The sequence below is a fragment of the Muscardinus avellanarius genome (assembly GCF_963383645.1).
Source record: "Muscardinus avellanarius genome assembly, chromosome: 14".
Classification (NCBI taxonomy): Eukaryota; Metazoa; Chordata; class Mammalia; order Rodentia; family Gliridae; genus Muscardinus; species Muscardinus avellanarius.
The window spans coordinates 91349471-91369712 of NC_137800.1; the positions used below are offsets into that span (position 1 = coordinate 91349471).

Sequence of the window (20242 nt, forward strand, 5' to 3'; positions counted from 1 at the left end):
GTGCGTGTACACACACACATGTACTGGGGATTGGATCCAGGGGCCTTCTACCTCTGGGCCACACTCTCAGCCCTATTTTATTTTTTATTTTGAAACAGGGTCTCATTACATTGCTGAGGCTGGCTTTGAACCTTTGATCCTCCTATCTCAGCCTCCCAAGTACTGTGATTACAGGTGTGCACCACCACTCCTGGCCAGCAGTATTGTGGAGTGCCAGCTATAGGGCTGGGTTCTTGGGATGGAGTGCTGGACAACACAGTATTTGCAATGTTGAGACAGTAGGATCACAGGTTCATAGCCAGCCTCAGCTACTCAGACCCTGTGCAACTTAGTGAGACCCTGTTTTGAAATAAAGAATTAAAAATAGGGCTGGGGGTGTGGTTTGAAGATAGAATGCCCGTGGGTTCAATCCCTAGTACTGCAAAAAAAAAAAACAAAAACAAAGCCCCACAAGAAATCAGGGCCTCACCAGGTTGTAGAGGACTCACTGAGTTGCTAAGACTGGCCTTGAATCTGAGATGCTCCTTGTTCAGCCTCCCGAGTACTGGGTTACAGGCATGCACCGTGGTGATTGGCTTACCCACCATCTTTAATGTAAAGATTTTTTTTTTTTTTTTGCAGGTCTGGGGATGGAACCCAGGGGCATTTGACCTCTGAGCTACACCCCCTGCCCTATTTTTTATTCTTTATTTTGGAACAGGATCTCACTAAGTTGCGGAGGGCCTCACTAAGTAGCTGAGGCTGGCCACAGACCACGATCCTCAGGTCTCAGCCTCCCGAGTGCTGGGATGACAAGCGTGCCCGCCACGCCCGGCTATGTACAGATTTTTAATGGTCTGGGAACAGATAAAGACCCAGCCTCATCAGGTGTGCAGAGAGGGCTTCCTTGACACTTGGGGGTGGGAAGGGTGTGTCTTTACCCCAGTGCTGGTCACTGGACCTTGCTGGTTTATTAAATTATGATTTTCCCCAGACCCGTGCAAAAAAAATTATGATTTATTTAACAATGTAAGAAGTTTGCAGCCATCAGAAGCTTCAGTGCAGTTTCAGGTGCAATTGGGAGTTCAGGATTCAGGAATCTCTGTAGAGCTGTTAGTGGAGTGAACCGTGTAGGTAAAATACATGCATACTTTTGACAGCACAGGTGAAGGGTTGCTCTAGAATTTCCTTCATTGGTTTTGTTTTCAGCAGACTTCCCTGGGCCACTCAACACGGCTCTTTTCCTGATGTAAGTGTTCTCTTTACAGCAAGTCCATCCCCATCTGAAGACATGAGTTTGACATCAGGCACAAGGGCCTTCACAGCACCAGAGGTGTTCTTCTCTCCATGCATCGTGCGCTTATGAAACTCTACTTTGGGCCGGGTGATGACGCGCGCTGGTCATCCCTGCGCTCGGGAGGTGGAGACAGGAGGATCGCGCAGGTTCGAAGCCAGCCGCGCTGGCTTAAGAGACCCTGTTTCCAAATAAATTATAAAATAGGTCTGGGAGTGTAGCCTGGAGGTAGAAGGCCCCCGGGTTCCATCCCCAGGACCACGAAAGAAAGAAAGAAAGAAAGAAAGAAAGAAAGAAAGAAAGGAAGGAAGGAAGGAAGGAAGGAAGAAAGGAAGGAAGAAAGGAATGAATGAATTCCACTTTGGTTCCACAGGAACTTCGGTTGTTTCCTGGTAAAGCTGGGGCGCAGTGTGGCGCCGGCTCTTCCCTTCCCTTCCCTGCTGGTTTCCTTCCATCTACTTTTCTTTGTAATCAGAAGCAAAGCATTTGGCTTCGTGGCACTAGTGACAATCAATAAGAAACCTTCAGACATAATGAATGGCAAATATTTGTATTATTGATACAGAAAGACTTTAAAGAGTTCAGGCCAGCGGGCTGTATGGTCATATTTTATTTCTTTGTTTATTTATTTATTTATTTTTTGCGGGTCTGGGGGTGGAACCCAGGGCATTCGACCTCCAAGCTACACCCCCTGCCCTGTATTTTATTCTTTATTTGGAAACAGGGTCTCACTGAGTTGCACAGGGCCTCACTAAGGAGCTGAGGTGCCTGTGAACCATGATCCTCCGGTCTCAGCCTCCCGAGTGCTGGGATTAGGAGCATGTGCCACCCCGCCCGGCTTGTTTTATTTTTATTTATTTATTTTTTGTAGTACTGGGGATGGAACCCAGGGACATTCTACCTCCAAGATACACCCCCAGCCCTATTTTTTATTCTTTATTTTCAAACAGAGTCTCACTGAATTGCAAAGGGCCTCACTAAGGCTGTCCACAAACTGCGATCCTCCTGTCTCAGCCTCCCAAGTAGTGGGTTTATAAGCGTGAGCCACCATGCCATGCTGTTTCTATTTTTGTATTTTTGTATATATATATATATATATTTTTGGTGGTACTGAGGTTCCTGGAAGCCCTTCTACCCCCGGGCTACACTCCCAGACCTATTTTATATATTTTTTTATGTGGAAACAGGGTCTCCTAAGCCAGCAAGGCTGGCTCCGAACCAGCGTGATCCTCCTGTCTCCGCCTCCCAAGCGTGGGGATTACAAGTGTGCGCCACCACGCCCGGCCTATTTTTGTATTTTTGATGTTAAAGTCAATATTTTATTTTGTAAGTTTTTGGTGCTGGGGATTGAACCTTGGGGTATTCCACCTCCATGCTACTCCCCTAGCCTGATTTTTTTTTTTTTTTTTCCAGCACTGGAGATGGAACCCATGGGCATTCTACTCTGAGCTACATTCCCTAACTTATTTTTATTCTTTATTTTGAAATAAGGGTCTCACTAAGTTGTGGAGGGTCTCACTAAGGAGCTGAGGCTGGCTGCGAACCGCGGTCCTCCGGTCTCAGACTCCCAAATACTGGCATTACAAGTGTGTGACAGCACACCCGGCCCAATTCTATTTCTAATTTGAAGACAGGGTCCCACTAGGTTAGAGGAGAGTTTCACTACTTGCTTGTGTGCACCACCACCCCTGGCTGGACTGAACCCTTTTAAAAGTCTTTTTGTATCAATAATACAGATATTTGCCATGAATTCTGTCCTGCTGCCTGGGGTTTGGGGCAGGGCTTGTGCAACTCAGGGTGTCTGTCGGTGTGGGCTGCTCAAGCTGTGGGCCTCCTCCTGTGCAGTTTGCCTCCTTTTGTGCTGTGAAGGGTGCTGAGTCACTTGCAGTGGAGCTGTGACTTCAGCAAGACAGTCCACCAGTTTCTGTGCCCATTTCAGGGGGAGTGACTTACCCCATTAAAGTCATATCTCAGTTGTGCGCGGTGGTGCACGCCTGCAATCCCAGTCCTTGGGAAGCGGAGACAGGAGGCTCACGGGTTCGAGGACAGCTTCAGCAACTTAGCAAGACTGTTGGAAAAGAAAAAGCAAAATGGGGCTGGGGGTGTAACTCAGAGGTGTAGAATGCCCTGGGTTCAATCCTCAGTAGTGTCTGTGTGTCTGTCTGTCTGTCTGTCTGTCTGTCTGTCTGTCTCTCTCTCTCTCTCTCTCTCTCTCTCTCTCTCTCTCACACACACACACACACACACACACACACACACACACACACACACACACAGTATGTCTCTTCCTCAGAATTGATAAACCTGAAATGAACTCATTGCCCAGATAAACCTGAAATGAACTCATTGCCCAGATGCTGCTGCTGCTGCTGATTTTGAGGCACTGGGGATGGAACCCAGGGACATTCGACCTCCGAGCTACACCCTCTGCCCTATTTTTTATTCTTTATTTTGAAACAGGGTCTCACTGAGTTGCGGAGGGCCTCACTAAGGAGCTGAGGCTGTCTGCAAGCAGCAATCCTCCGGTCTCAGCCTCCCGAATGCTGGGGTTACAAGCTGCGCCACCACACCTGGCTCAGATTATTATTATTATTATTATTATTATTATTATTATTATTATTATTATTATTTTGCAAGAATTAGACAGTGTAAACTGAGCCTGATGACACATACCTGTAATTCTAGTATTTGGGAGGCTGAGACAGGAGGATCACAGGTTCAAGAAAAGCCCCAACAATTTAGATTTTCATCAAGCTAGTGAGATCCACTTTCAAAATTAAAATAAAACAGAGCTGGAATATAGCTCAGAGGTAGACTGCCCCTGTGTTCAACCCAAGTACAAAAAAAAAAAAAGATAGACAGACAGTGTATATAGTCAGTTCCTGAATTTATGAGCATTATTGGTTTGAAATTCTTCAGGGTGCATTCATGTAGAGTTGGAACTGTCTAACCATGTTTGCATTATATAAGTATAAACTATAAAAAGAAATAACCAATCCTATGCAGACCTTTAAAAATACATCAAATTTTTGTTCTTTTTCTGTGAAATTTGGTAGAAAGCTGTTTTTTTCCTATCCAAGAAATCTAATTACTTAGTGTAGTTCTCAGAAAACCTCATTCTAAAGTGAGTTCCCAGCCGGGTGTGTTGGCACATCCTAGTACCTGGGAGGCTGAGACTGGAGGCTCAAGGACAGCCTTAACAATTTAGTGAGACCTTGTTTCAAAACAAAAAGTAAAAATAGGGTGGGGGAGAGCTGGGAGTGGTGGCGCACGCTTTTGTCATCCCAGTACTTGGGAGGCTGAGACAGAAGGATCTGGGTTCTCAGCCAGCCTCAGCTACTTAGGCCTTTGCAACTCAGTGAGACCCTGTTTCAAAATAAAGAGTAAAAAATATGGCCGGGAATGGAGCTCGGAGGTAGAATGCCCCTGGGTTCCATCCCTAGTACCACGCACGCACGCACACACACGCACGCACACGGTGGGGGTGTAGCTCAGAGACAGAGGGTTCCTGGGTTCAATCCCCAGCACCAATAAATAGGTAGATTGATTGTCCCCTGTCTTGGAACCTGGAGATGCCTTTCATGGTTGTCATGGACTTGAAAGTCATGAACATCCTTTTACAGAATAAACCAAAAATCCCTGCAAGCTTGAAATGGTTTTTGTTTAAAAAGCTGTCAATATTAATAGTAGTTTGTCTTAGCTAGGCATGGTGTTGCACACCTGTAATCCCAGTATTTGGGAAAGCTGAGACAGGAGGATCACAGGTTCAAGGCCTCCTCAGTAACTTAGAGAGCTCTATTGTCAGCAATAAAAAACAATAAAAAACAGGGCTGGGGTGTAGCTCAGAGGTAGAATACCCCTAGGTTCAATCCCCAGTACTAAAAATAAAAATAGTTTGTCTTTTACTGTGCTTGCACAAATTATGTATATGTGTTAAGGATTAGCCCAGGCTCCCGCCTTTTGAGGCTTTAGAGAAGGGCCTGTGAGTTCCGCACTTTGCAGGAGTCCTAGGTTCTGTGGGAGGGAAGAGGTTCAGGTGAGTGAAATGGCAGCCCGTAAGTTTGGGTCTGGGGAAGATGGGGAGATTTCAGTGCCATTTTCTGAACTTTGGAGTGTTACCCGGTACAGGATTGTGGAGGGAAAGGGAAGGAATGGGACCGGGCTGTTCAAGGCTGAGACAGGAGGATCGCAGGATTGCGGCCAGCCTCAGCAACTTAGCAAGACCCTGTTTCAAAATAAAGAATAAAACAGGGCTGGGGGTGTAGCTTGGACGTCAAATGCCCAGTACAACAACAAGAAGCTCTATTAGGATGACAAGGAAATAGACAGTACGTGAATAAAATTGACCCCGGGTCAGATGGGGAGAATGAAGCTTGCCGAGGAGCGCCGCTGGGTGGCGGCTGTTCCCCCCGACGCAGGAGCCTGCATCCCTGAGCTACACTCTCAGCCCTGAGGTCTTGCTCAGCTGCCCAGAGTGGCCTCTGACTTGTCCTCTGCCTCAGCCTGCCAGGTCCTGGATGATAGCCGTGCCCGGCTGTGTGCTGCGCTTTTTAGGCAGGTGATCAAATGAAGATGTAAGGCGGTGAGCGCACTGGTCGGACCCTGGGAGGGAGGGAGGAGCACTCCAGGCCAAGGGGCTTGCAGATGCCAAGGCTGGAAGTGGGTGAGTCAGGGCCCGCGGAGGAGTGGGGCGGTGCTGGCCGTGGAGGAGTGGCGGTGCTGGTCTGTCAGGGCTCTGACAGTCGGTCTAAGTAAGAGGGGAGGCCGGGAAGGGAGATGATCTAATCTGCCTAAGAGAGCGCTCTGCTCCAGGTTCCTGGTTTTGTTTTTGTTTTTCCCCTGTTCCTTACAAAGGTGCTGTTTGAATAGGACAGAATGAGAGAGACACGGGGGGGGGGGGGGGGGGTCTGCACGGCCGCCTCCGCGCCCACCCGGCTCATTGCAGCAGCCCCATGGTGCCTGAGACAGGGTTTTTGCTGGGCCCTAGAAATAGAAGCCCAGTGTGTTCTGTTCCAGTTCTCTAAATAATACAGACTTACTCCACTTTTTCAGGGTTTTGTTGCCAAAAGGAAGGGAGCAAAGAGATTAGCTGCAGAGTTCAACCAGAAGAGGCTCAGCCTCCTGGCACATTGAGTGTTTTCTAACCGCGTTGGTTTCTAGGTTTTTCTTACTATTGGGTAGTGTGTGTGTGTGGGGGGGGTACTGGGGATAGAACCCAGAGGCTTTCTACCTCTGGGCTATACTCCCAGACCTATTTTTTTTTTTTTTTAATTTGGAAACAGGGTCTCACTAAGTTACCGAGAGCCTCACCAAGTAGCTGAGGCTGGCTTTGAACCTGCGAGATCCTCCTGTCTCCACCTCCCAAGTGCGGGGATTACAAGCGTGCCCACCACGCCCGGCTTGGGTTGTCTTTTAAAAGTAGCTTTTTCCCTTATTTTTCCCTTATTTTATCTTATTTAGCCCTGCGACAGTGATTTCAGAAGAAGTCAGACTGTTGGCCGTGGGGCCCCAAGGACTTCTCTGTTAACTCGATTAGATCTCATAGGTGGACAGATTCCACAGACAGGTGACCCTGTGAGAGCCCGTGTTACTTTTTGTCTCCCTGCCTGCGTTCAGATCAGCTCCCCTCCGCTGTCGCCAAAACCATTCCCCTTTCACTGCCCTGTTGTCTGGTTGCAGAAAGGAAGTCCCTACAAACACAGATTTCTGATGTGGCATACAGAAAGGTAGAAGGACAAATGTTGGTTTTGTCTGGGTCTGCTGTTTGACTAACGTTAGACCCTGAGTATGCCGGCGCCTGTCACTCACTTTGAATGATGTGGTTACAGATTCCCTCAAAACCCTCTCACTGGCTGGGTTGGTTTCGTCCCAGGGCCTGAGACAGGAATGGAGGCGGGTTTGCGCCTGCCAGTCCACCCGGAAATATGTAGTGCTTGTGCTGTTAAGCTTAGGTACAGAGTGTAGACATCTCACAACACAACACAACCCTAGAAAACCAAACCAAACCAGCTGCCCCTTCGTTTCCATGAAGTCGCTAACCAGCACTGCCAGGTCGGCGGCGGAGCTTTCCTACAGAGCGTAGAGAGCCGGAAGGCCCAGACTGCTTCGGAATCCTCGAGCTTTCCTTTGCTACATTCTTTTAGCTTAAGCGGTCATCTCAAATCTCCGTCTCATCCTTGTCTTGAACCTTTCTGCATTCTCTTCTGTCCTTCTCAAGTTTGTTGGCACATGGGTCCCTTTGTGTGTCCAACCTGATGCGAGTGTGAGGGCTGGAAGGCTGTGTCGGGCTGCTTTCTCGTCCGATGATTCAGCTCTGGGGAGGGATGGCGCTGCCTCTGCCCAGGAGAGGCCGACTCCTGCTCTGTGTAGGTGCAGAGCTGTGAGGGCAAAGGGCCTCCAGTGCTTGCTTAACTCATCCTGTTCTCCCAGCGGCTCGTCTGCTGTCCTCCCCGCCTCCTCTCCACCTCCTCTTCCTTCTCCTGCTCTTTTTTTGTACTGGGGATTGAACCCAGGGGCATGCTGCCGCTGAGTTATACCTTAGCCCTTTTCATTTTTTAATTTTGAAACAGGGTCTCCCTGAGTTGCCGGGGCTGGCCTCAAGCCTGCAATCCTGTCTCAGCCTCCCAAGGACTGGGATTACAGGTGTTTGCCCTATCACAGCCACCGGGCTTGCTGTAACAGTCTTCTCAGCTACAAACCCAGGTCCACAGTCATGCCTCACTCCTTGTGCTCGCTGGAGGTGAGCACACCCAGTGCGTGCAGGTGTGTGCTGAGCTCGCCTGTCTCCTCCCACGGCGGTCTGACTTGGTCCCCACACATGACCATTGTACCCGTCACGTCCCCAGTAGCTGGTGCTCGCTCCCACTGCTAAATCTTTGCTTTGGGTTTTAGCTAGTTTGAGTCTCTTCGACTTGAGACATTAGAATAAAGTTTCTATTTATACCTTCTCCAGGCAACCAGAGGCTGGTGAATATCTTAGTTGCTGTCTTCATTCAGTACAATAAAACATGACTCCAATGATCATAGTGTTAAATTGCATTAAGATACCGATGTTAGCCAGGCGTGGTGTGCATGTTGTAATGCTAGGACTTGGGAGGCCGAGACAGGAGAACTGCAGGCTCAACGTGACGAGGCTCTCACCAGCCTAGCAAGGCCCTGCCTCAACAAAACAAAAAGGGGCTTGGAGGCAGAATGCCTGTGGGTCCTATCCCACTACAGGAAAGAGAGAAAGAAAGAGAGGGAGGGGGAGGGAGTGAGGAAGGAGTTGGCATCTTCTGTTGATCGTGCTTCTGTTACTGACTTACAAAGACTGGCTTACCTCATTTGCTTGATTCCAAATTTAGCGTTCGAAATGCCCCATGCTTTGAATGTTCTGCTTTGGTATGCGCACCCTCAATACTAAATAAAATTGGTGTTAGAGCAGAAGGAAAATCAGCAAATTCAGAGAGCTGGCAGAGGCAGGAATGTGTGCATGCCCGTAGTCCCAGTGCTTGGGAGGCTGAGACATCAGCAAATTAGCCACCTCCTGTTCCCAAATAAAAGGGCTGAGGGTAGCCCAGAGGTTTAGTCTCCAGCAGTGCGTGCATGTGCGTACACTAGTAATCCCAGCACTCGGGAGGCTGAGACAGGAGGATCATGGTTCGCGGACAGCCTCAGCTACTTAGTGAGGCCCTTTGCAACTCATTGAGACCCTGTTTCAAAATAATGAATAAAAAATAGGGCAGGGGTATAGCTTGAAGGTGGAATGTCCCTGGGTTCCATCCCCAGTACTGCAAAAAAACAAAACCCAAATTTATTTCATTTAGGTTTTAGAAGGTGTCTGCCAAGCAGTGCTTAGTCTTAACTATTTGACAACAGAGTGGGTTTTGAGTGATGTGGTAGATGTCAGGTAGCCGTGCCTGAAGAAGCCGCTGCGCTCTTGGTCTCCTAGTGCGCCTGGAGGTGGACACGCCCGCGGCTGTCCTGAGTGTGTGCTGGTGCAGGGCCGCGCAGCAGGGGCAGGGCTGGCGAGCACCGCTGCCCGTGGTCAGTGCCTGCCGTCCGCCCAGCTCCTTCAAGTGCTCTGCCGCTGGCTCCTCTGCTTCCCTACCATCTTATCTCATCTCCCCCTCCTCCACCCTTCTGGAATTCTCTTTTCTCTTTCTGTGCTTGTTTCTTTAGAATTCCTGGTCCTGACTGTGCTGCGCTTCCCAGCCTGACACAGTGAGGCTGGCCTTCCAGGTGCCAAGTCTACTGAAATGTGATCTTCCCCTCCGTTATTTTTCTGCACACGTTTTTTGGAGGGAGGGTGTTGGGATTGAATCCAGGATCCTTCTACGTAGACTTCAGGCTACACCTCCAGCCCTTTTTAATTTTTTTTTTTTTTTATATATTGAAACAGACAGGGTCTCATTAAGTTGCTGAGGGCCTCACCAAATTCCCTAGGCTGGCTGGGAACCCATGATCCTCTTAGCCTCTCAATACTGGATTACCGGAGCGTGCCTCTGTGCCCGGCTTCTACATATTTCTTGACTGTGCCCTTGGGAGACAGAGCACTGCCTTCCCTCAGAATGGATTCCTGTTGGATGTCTCTATGGTTCTGCCTCGCACATGTACAAAGCTGATATCTGAAGGGGTCTCATCACTGGCACCGGTAGTAACAATGATCACGAAGGTTTTAATTAGGAGAAGAGCCAGTAACCTGAAGGTTTCTTTCTTTTTATTTTTTCTTTTTTTTGTACTAGGAATTGAATCCAGGGACATTCTACTTCTGAGCAATATACCTAGCCCTTTTTATTTTTATTTTTTTTATTTTGAAACAGGGGCTTCTTAAGTTGCTTAAAGGTCTTGCTAAGTTGCTGAAGCTGGCCTGGAACCTGTGATCCTTCTGTCTCAGCCTTCCAAGTACTGGGATTACAAGTGTGCACCACTGCACCTGGCTTATTTTATTCTTTCTCTCTTTCTTTCTTTCCTTCCTTCTTTCTGTTGCAGTACTGGGGATGGAACCTAGGGGCATTCTACTTCTGAGCTACACCCCCAGCCCTGTTTTTTTTTGTTTTTTGTTTTTAATTCTTTATTTGAAACCAGGTCTCACTGAGTTGCAAGGGGCCTCACTAAGTAGCTGAGGCTGGCTGCGAACCATGATCCTCCTGTCTCAGCCTCCCAAATGCTGGGATTCCAAGCGTGCGCCACCACGCCTGGTATTATTATTTTTTTCTGATACTATGGATTGAACTTAGGTATTCTACTTCTGAGCTATCCCCTCAGGACTTTTTACTTTTTATTTGGAAACATGGTCTTGCTAGGTTGCTGGGAGTCTGGCCATATTGCTGAGGCTGGTCTTGAAACTACAGTCCTCCAGTCTCAGCCTCCCAAGTACAGGGCTGAGGGCTTACAGATGTATGTCTGCACACCTAGCTGGAAATGTGTTTTAAGCTCAGAGCGGCTGGCACATGATCACAGAGTGGATTGGGGTAGTGGGCGCGCCATGTTGTAAAAGCGTGGCCCCTGTGTTTACGAGTCTTTCTGCTCTTGCTCCTCAGGCTTCTCCGCCTCCGGTCAAGAGCCCTCTGCTCCTGACTGTTATGTCTGTGTTCTGGGCCCGATTCTGAAGATAAGTAGATAAACCAGAGCTGCAGCTCTCCTCACAGCCTGACCTGGGGAGACTGCTATACCACAGAGTCGTTGTTTGCGTTCCGTGTTTAGAGCGTTCTGCCGCTTGTAGTCCGAGGTCCTCCCTAGGAATTGGCGGGTCAACGGCATTTCCACTCGTAGAAACAGTGGCTATCCGTAGACTGGTAGCAGCTTTGTTGATCAAGGCTTAGCGCTTTCTTTATGTTTTAATGTCTGTTTCACTGTTATTTCAGAGATACATTCAGTCTTCAGTTTGAGAGTAAGATTTAAAAGTATATATTAAAGCCAGGCGCAGGGGCACATGTCTAATCCCAGTACTTGGGAGGCTGAGATATGAGGATTGCGGGCTTGTGAACAGCCTCAGCAATTTAGTCAGGCCCGCTAGAACTTACACCTGTTTCCAGTTCCAAGTAATAAAGTAAAAAGGGCTGGGGTATAGCTCAGAGGTAGAGTGCTCCTGGGTTCAGCCCCCATTACTACACACATGCAAAACAAAACATATAAAAGTATGTTGAAATTGACTCGGTGTAGCTACAAGACCCCGAGGGACAGACAGCCCTCTGCCGAGAAGCAGTGCTTTGGGGCGAGCCGGCTGCCCGCTGGGGAGACGGACGCTGATGCAGCCCTGTGGAGAGGCCAGGTGGCTCTCGCCAGTAGCCTGAGTCCGCGTCTCCCCCGTCGAGTCTACAGGAGGCTCTCGCTGTGGCCACAGTCTTGCTGACCCACAGAAACTAGGGGATGACAAGCGTGCGCCACCACACCTGACTTATTCTTTATTTTGAAACAGGGCCTCACTGAGTTGCAAAGGACCTTACTAAGTAGCTGAGGCCATCCATGAACTATGATCCTCCTGTCTCAGCCTCGCAAATGCTGGGATTATAAGCGTGCACCACCATGCCCAGCTTATTTTGTTTTATTTATTTTTTTGTGTGGGTTTGGGGATAGAACCCAGGGGCATTCTACCTCTGAGCTACACTCCCAGCCTAACTTATTTGGAAACAGGATCTCACCAAGTTGCTGGGGTTGGCCTTGAACCTGTAAATCCTCCTGTCTTGGCCTCCCAAGTACTGGGGTCGGGGGCGTGCACTACACACCCAGCTGTGCTGTGTACCTATGTCATCATGTTCATAGGGTGTATGTGTAGAGTAGACGTGAAGCCTATAAACAGTTACCATAAAAGCCTTTTAATTGTAGGAGCAAGGCAAGACTAAATAATTACAATGTAACATATGATTAGTCTATTTAATATGTCAGATTTGCTTGAACAGAGTTAAAATTATATAATGGTAACTTCGAGAACATGTGTTGTTGAAATTTTCAAAACATGCAAAAGTAGAAAAATGTACCTGAGGTGATCAAATTTTATAAGGCTTTGGAAACGAATCCCTCGTAAAACAAAACAAACTGGGCACGGCGATGCACATTCTGTGATCGGTACTCGGGAGGCCTGAGACAGGAAGGTCACAGGTTGGAAGCCAGCCGTAGCCATTTATCCAGGCCTTGTGCAACTTAGTGAGACCCTGTTTCAAAATAAACAATACAACAGGGCTGGGGGTGTAGCTCGGATGTAGAATGTCCCTGGGTTCAACTCCAGACATTAAAAACGTCCATATGTAATTGCAGTCATGGGCGAGGTATCGAGCTTGCTCTAGCAGCACGCCATTTCACATGACGATCCTGGCAACGGCTGACAGCATGTCAGCCTGTGTGTGCGGTGCTGTGCTTCGGACCCAGGCGAGTTCTCCCTCTCAGCTATGCCCCAGCCCTATTTTATTGTTTATTTTGAAACGATCTCGATAAGTTGCCGAGGCTGGCCACGAACCTGCGATCTTCCTGTGTCAGCTCCCAAGCACTGGGATTGCAAGTGTGAGCCGCCATGCCCAGCAGCACTATAGCTTGTTTTTATTTTTGTTGTTGTTGTTTTTTGGTACTGAGGATGGAACCCAGGGACATTCTACCTCTGAGTGACACCATCAGCCCTATTTTTTTTTCCTTTATTTTGAAACAGGGTCTCACTAAGTAGTAGCTGAAGCTGTCCTTGAACTGTGATGCTCCTGTCTCAGCCTCCCAAATGCTGAGATTACACATGTGCGCCACCACGCCCTGCTACTAACTTGAAATTTGAGCTCCTGTGTTTGCAGAAAGTTGCCCTTTTTTTTCATGGCACCTTTTCCAGAGTGGCAGAGCATCCCCATCAGAGCCACAGTGACACATGCATGCTTATTCTGAATTTTTATTTAATTTTTTAAATTTAATTTTTTAAATTTTTAATTTTTTGAGGTACTGGGGATGGAACCCAGGGACATTCTACCTCTACACCTCTAGCCCTATTTTTGTCCGTCCGTCCTTCCTTCCTTTTTTCCTTTTTTTATTTTGTGGTACTGGGGTTCCTGGAAACCCTTCCACCTCCGGGCTACACTCCCAGACCTATTTTCTGTTTTCATTTGGAAACAGGGTCTCCTAAACCACCAAGGCTGGCTTCCAACCTGTGCGATCCTCCTGTCTCCGCCTCCCAAGTGCGGGGATTACAAGCATGCGCCACCACACCTGGCTATTCTTTATTTTGAAACAGGGTCTCACTGAGTTGCACAGGGCCTCACTAAGTAGCTGAGGCTGTCCACGAAACGCGATCCTCCAATCTCAGCCTCCTGAATGCTGGGATTACAAGCGTGCCTGCCACGCCTGCCTGAGGCCCACTTCTAATTGGTGTTTATTTAGAAAAGACCTCGTGGTATATGTTAAACTCACCCACACAGACCTTGTTATTTAATCCTACTTACCTTCCCTTAGTTACTGTTTTGTCAGAAGATACACAGTTGCCAAGACTGGCTTTGAACGGACAGTCGGTCTCGGTCTCCGAAGCAGTGGGAAGCAGAGGGGTGGCAGGTGTGCGCCACCACACTGCCCAGCAAAAGTGTGTAAACAAATACATAGCCATGGTTGCATTGAGCCCGTTGCAGTCCTGGCGAGCCTTCCAGGACTAGGATCGCAAGCCTGCACACGGTGCCTGGAAATAAAATGTGTTTTTATAACTTTGGAAGACTTGTGTACAGTTACCGATGGGGTGGGGCTTGTTAACGTTGTGTCCTAGGCTTTGGGGTGTAGCTCAGTGGTAGGACACTTTTCTAGCATGCATGAGGCTACAGGTTCTAGTTAACACACACACGCCAGATTTTAGTTTGAAGAACCCAAGAATCACACAGACAACCCCATTTTATAATCCGTCTTAGAAAAACAGGGCTGTAGTTGGAAGCACTGGTTTTAAAAGGTGCTCGGGCGGCCTCCTCCTAGCTGGGAGCACTGGTGAGTGACTCGTTCGTGGTGAAGGCAGAGCAGTGGCCTCATCCCGGGGAGGCTGGTGTCCTGGAAAAGAGGGACGTTGAGGGCAGACAGGTGTGAGCTCGCCCAGCTGCGCGAGCCGAGTGGCCAAGTGAGTCACTGCTTCTCCGCGCTGGCTGCTTGTGGGAGAGAAGTGCAGCCACCTGACCAGGTAGAAGGCTAGCCACAGTCAGTAATGTGTGGCGTCAGCTCTCCAGCGCCTTTCTCTTGAGTGCTCAGTGGTCTTGTCAAGTGGGATTTGTGTTTTTTTTAATAGGAATTTCTGCTGTTGGTAATTATAATTTGAAATTTAGAACAAAATGTTTTCCTTCTAAAAATACTGCCTTTTGGGGGGATTGAGCCCGGTGGTGCTCTATCTCTGAGCTGTACGCTTAGCCCTGTCTTTTTTTGTTACCTGGAAACGGGGTCTTGCTTAGTGCTGAGAGCTCGCTAAGCTCTGAGGCGGGCTTGGATCCTCGGGCCCTCGGGCAGGTGCCACTGCGCCTGGCTAAGTGCGGCTCTTTAAGTGTTTGAAACATGAAGTCAGGAAAAGCATGTCAGTGCTTAGGAGTGGGATCAGGGATAGACCATGTATTTCTTGCTTTTGCTGTAGGAATTTCTAACTCCTAAAGTAGAGAGTAGTTTCTCTGACAATTCTTGCTTGTCTGTTTTGAAAATAAGACATGTGCTGGGTGTGGGAGGCCGGGAGGCTGAGAGAGGAGGATCACAGGTTCACGGCCAGCCTCAGCTGCTTAGTTAGGACCTCCGCAACTGATTTTGAAACAGGGCCTCACTGAGTTGCAGAGGGCCTCACTTAGTAGCTGAGGTTGGCTGTGAACCTGCGATCCTCCTGTCTCAGCCTCCCGAGTACTGGGGTTACAGGTGTGTGCCACCACGGCCAGTTGAGGAAATCTAATTGTTAGTGATGATTTTAATAAACTTAAGAATGCCTCCTGCTAAAACAACATGGACGATTTATGCTTCTAACTTTAATAATGACCTTATTAAAAGGTATAAGCTCATTTATATATATATTTTTTTCATGGTACTGGGAGTGGAACCCAGAGGCTTTCTACCTCTGGGCTATATACTTCCTGACCTATCTTTATACTTTATTTGGAAACAGGGTCTCACTAAGTAGCTGAGGCTGGCTTTGAACTTGTGCCATCCTCCTCTCTCAGCGTCCCAAGCGCGGGGATTACAAGGGAGCGCCACCACACTTGGCATAAGCTCATTTTTTAGAAAAAATCAGCGTAGAAATATTTGAAATGCAAAAACCTGGAGTATATTGGACATTTCTTCCATGTATGTATATCATGCTTTACTTTTCCCCCCGTTTTTTGTGGTATAGGGGATTAAACTCAAGGGTGTTCTTCTTTTGAGCTACACTCCACAACTCTATATATTATTTTGAAGCAGGATCTCCCTAAGTTGCTAAGGCTAGCCTCCACCCCAAGTCCTGTGGTGCTAGCCACTCAAGGGCTGGGGCTACAGGTGTGCACCAGCACGCCCATCTGGACCATACTTTAGTGTATATACAGATATATATACTTCTTCTTCTTCTTCTTGGTACTGGGGGTGGAATCAAGAACCACACTCTCAGCCCTATCTTTTATTCTTTTTTTTTTTTTTTTCAGGTTGGGGGATGGAACGCAGAGGCATTTGACCTCCGAGCTACACCCCCTGCCCTATTTTTTATTCTTTATTTTGAAACAGGGTCTCACTGAGTTGCGAAGGGCTCACTAAGTAGCTGAGGCTGTCCTCAATCCGCGATCCTCCTGGCTCAGCCTCCCGAGTGCTGGGATCACAAGCGTGAGCACCGTGGCTGGCTGCAGACTGTAAACGGATGGACTGTTTGTTAATAAGGTTGGACTTGGTTGTGGGTCATGGTGTGGCAGCGAAGGGTCCGTGCTGAGAGTCACTGCCTGGATTGGAGCCAGGTCTGCCGTTTCCTACCCATTCCCTGGACATTTTGCTTAACCTTTTGTGCTTCCGCTGCTCATCTGAGAAGAAGCTGGAATCATACATTACACTTTTTTCTTTTTCTTTCTTTTTTTTTTTTAATCCTAGGGGTTCAACCCAGGGGCATTCTACCTCAACCCTATTTTATTTTTTATTTAAAACTCGGTCTTGCTCAGCTGACCTAACTTGTGGGCCACCAAGCCTGGCTGAGCGTTAGTTTTTAACAATATCGATTTCTTGTTGGATGATACGAGGTTTATAAAAACTGACAGAAGAGGCTGAAGTTTTTCTTCCGCCTCTTGAGAGAGGTACAGTATAAAATGCTCCATACGTTCTGAAGCGTTTCTTGAGATGTGCTGCATGTCCAGCATTGTGCTAAATTCTATGTGACTGAGTAAAGCAGATACATCTCCTGTCCTCAAGCTACTTAGAATGGGTGGGAAAGGCAGGCGTTATTAACATGCAATGTTGGCAGTTTGCCACAGGCCAGGCTATTTGCTAAACCCACTACAAAAGGTATCGCCTTGAATCCTAACGGTGCCCTGCAGATGAGATGTGAGCATGAGCCTCATTTCACTTGGCGGGGTTTAATTAGCTTTCTAAAGATCGTGCAGCAACTAAGTGGCAGGGCTGAGGTTGAACCCAGGCCCTTACGTGAGTGCTGGGCGGGTGGTAGCCGCGCACCACGCTGGTGGTGTTGGGTCGAGGGCACTGGCCAAGCCTGGGCCGCCGGCAGGAGTGTGGCCGGCGGGCTGACAAAGCCGGCCTGGAGGGGCTTGGGCAGCTGCTCAGGCGGGCTTCTGCTTCCTCCCACTCTGCCGTGAACTGCTCGCGCACCGCTCTGGTGCTGGAGAGGGCAGGCGCAGCTGCCAGGACTCTTCCTCCTTTAGAGCTAGTTTAGAGAACTGAACTTAAAGATGAGGAACTCGGTAGGCCTGAGGGAGGAGTGGTTTTGTGGGTTACAGGAGCCGGGAAGTAGAGGAGCAACCCTCCCTTGATTAAAGGGGGACCGAGCACCCGAGTGGCCAAGCCAGTGCTTGGAGGAGAAGACGTTAGTCCTGGGCCGTGGGGTGGGTGAGGGCGCCTTTGTGGCTAATGGGAACTGGCCTACAGGAGAGGGAAGGGTGCCATTTGCAGGAAAATGGGTGGAACTAGAGAACGGCTGGGTGAGATTGGCCGTCCCTCCCGGCAGAGGCAGGGGTGTGTTTGGTCTCCTGTGGAAGCCAGAGAGAAATAGGAAAGAAAGGGCTTCAGTCAGCTGAGGCGAGCACGGCGGCGGGACTAGGCCGCGGTGTGAGCAGGCTTGCCAAGGCAGCGCAGGTAGCCTAGGGCCGGCGGGCGCCAGGGCGCCAGGGGCTTGGAGGGAGCCGCATGGAGCGCTGCGTGCGTGTTTGCCACACTGACCCTCACTGTCATGTAGAATTCCAGTGTGCCCACAAAAACATTTCAAAACAGGAATTTACATTTTATTTTGTATGCCAAGGAAGCTCCTTGAAGTTTGATGCAGAGGAGGAGTGTGGTCAACTTTTCTTTTCAAAAGCTTGTTTGGGATCTCTAGTAAACGGACTGTCAGAAGGGACAAGTCAGGGAGCAGAGCCCACGTGAGCGGCGCGCTGGTGACACCGGCGATGAGGTGGAGGACGATGACGACAGCGTAGCTGAGGCTGGCTGCAAACAGGTCCTCTGTCTCAGCCTCCCAAGTACTGGGGTTGCCAGGATATACTCTTGGGTCCTTGCTTGGATTCGGATACGGGGAATTAAATGGTTGGGGTCACCTAAGGTTAGAGGTTATCCAGGTGAATGTGGGGGGAGAAGGGAGTAATTACCCTCCTTGAGCAAGAGGAATGAAGACTGGGAAGAGCTGAAGGGTAGAAGCAGGCAACCTGGTAATTAGATCAGCACTGCTGCTGTCAAGTGCACGTAAACAAAGAGCTAGGAGGCTAGCCCAGGAGTCTGGGCATCGCGCTTGGCTTCGTGGGCCAGCCCTCGGGTGGGGCTGGAGGGCTGGGCTGTGGCAGCCAGAGCGGTGGTGAGTGAGGTGGGGTTTCCTAGAGAGGCCAGGAAACCGGACACGGCACATGCCTTCCACCTGGGCGCAAGGCTGCCGGGAACGGTGGCAAGTTGGGGTGGAGAGACTTTCAGACGGGCTAACTTTTGGGTGATGATGGAAAATTCCATCATTCAGTCGATCACAGCAGCAGAGAGGAAGGGCCTTTTCAGGCTGGTGAGCAGGGGTTCCAAAAAAAGTGGACAGTAGTGGTCTTGAAACAGGAGTGTAGACCAGGAAGACACCCACCCTGCGAGGTGCCCTCGGCTGGGGGAGAGCGCCCTCTACTGGCAGGACTCTCAGAGGACGAGTGTTTTCAAGGCGCCAGCCTGGTTTTACAGAGATAGAGGGAAGAGTCAGAAGAGCCTGAAGGCTTACTGCAGCCTTTCAGAATTGGGAGTTGCAGTGTGAGGACATTTGCAAAGGTCTGGAAGCAGAGCGAGGGGAGCCCTAGAGCGAGTGCCGAGTGGTAAGAGGAAGTGTGCTCACCAGGCGTGGTGGCGCACGCCTGGCATCCCAGTGCTCGGAGGCCGACAGGAGGATCTCAGGTTCACGGCCAGCCTCAGCAACTCAGCGAGGCCAAGGCCCTCTGCATCTTAGTGAGACCCTGTTTCAAAATAGGAGTAAAACAGGGCCGGGGGCGCAGCTCACAGGTGGAACTCGCCAGGTTCAGCCCCCAGTGCCACAGATAAATAAGCAGAAGCGCCCCATTTAATTTGTAAACACAGTAGCCTTGCGAGCGTTTAGAAATGGCACTCAGAGCGCTCTCATGTGGGATTGCTTTGGTTTTCTTTCTCCCCAGTGCGGCCTTTGACACAAAGACTGGGCTGCGCGTGGCGGTGAAGAAGCTGTCCAGGCCCTTCCAGTCCATCATTCACGCCAAGAGGACGTACAGGGAGCTGCGGCTGCTGAAGCACATGAAACATGAAAACGTGAGTCGGCCGGGCAGGTGCGCCCTGCTCTCCGAACCCGCAGAACCGCGTGTGAATTGTCAGCCGCGTGCCCTCTGCGCTCGGCCCCTCGGTGACCACCCGTCAGTCTGTCAGAGCCTCAGAGTTCTAAGTTCCTCAAAGATGTTTAGAGGGAAGTGTTTTTGTAAGCTTTAGAATAAAAGAGAATTCATCATGAAACAGCACTTTTTTTTTTTTTTTTTTTTTTTTGCAGTGCTGGGGATGGAACCCAGGGGCATTCTACCTCCAAGTGACATCCCCAGCCCTGTTTTTTATTCTTTATATTTTGAAACAGGGTCTCACTGAGTTGCTGAGAGCCTCACTAAGTAGCTGAGGCTGCTTGTAAACTGCGATCCTCCTGTCTTAGCCTCCCAAGTACTGGGACTACAAGCGTGATTCACCACTCCCGATTTCAGCACAATTTTTTTTAGGGATGATGAAAAGGAAATAATAGGCCGGGCGTGGTGGGCACGCTTGTACTCCCCGCGCTTGGGAGGCTGAGACAGGAGGATTGCACAGGTTCGAAGCCTCAGCTACTTAGTGAGCCTCTCAGCAACTTAGTGAGACCCTATTTCCAAATAAGGTATAAAATAAGTGTGAGAGTATAGCCCAAAGGTAGAAAAACCTCTGGGTTCCACCCCCAGTACCACCAAAAAAAAAAAAAAAAATAGTAAAAGATTTCTGTGTGTGTGTGTGCGCGCGTGTGCGTGCGTGCGTGCGTGCGTGCGTGTGTGGTTCTGGATATTGAACTCAAGGGTGTTCTACCTCCAAGCTCCACCCTAGCCCTATTTTAATTTTTTTTAAAATTTGAAACAGGGTCTCACTAGGTTGATGAGAGTCTTACTACTTGCTGAGACTACCTTCAAACCTACAATTCCCCTATTGCAGAGGGCCTCACTAAGTAGCTGAGGCTGTCTGCGAACTAAGTAGCTGAGGCTGTCTCGGCCTCCCGAGTGCTGGGATCACAGGCGTGCCCGCCGCGCCCGGCCTACATTTTTTAATGACTGTTTTGGTTCACCATCTAGTTTATCTGTTTACCTGGCCCGCAAAGCTAGCAGTACTAGTAGCTTAAGACCCTTG

The 20242-nt window shown here is 49.2% G+C and overlaps 1 protein-coding gene and 1 pseudogene across 4 annotated transcripts in view; one reads left to right on the top strand and one right to left on the bottom strand.

Annotated features, from left to right (window-relative positions):
• Nucleotides 1-20242, top strand: part of MAPK14 (mitogen-activated protein kinase 14) — a gene marked incomplete at both ends in the record, with an annotated part of 56647 nt that overhangs the window by 3066 nt on the left and 33339 nt on the right. For all 3 annotated transcript variants that reach the window (XM_080710952.1, XM_080710953.1, XM_080710954.1), the window contains one exon: nt 19015-19144. In XM_080710952.1, the coding sequence (XP_080567078.1) occupies nt 19015-19144 (130 nt within the window). The remainder of the gene's footprint in view (nt 1-19014; nt 19145-20242) is intronic.
• Nucleotides 1001-1332, bottom strand: LOC308273651 (elongin-C-like; annotated as a pseudogene). The gene has a single exon. The product of its transcript is annotated as an elongin-C-like (transcript).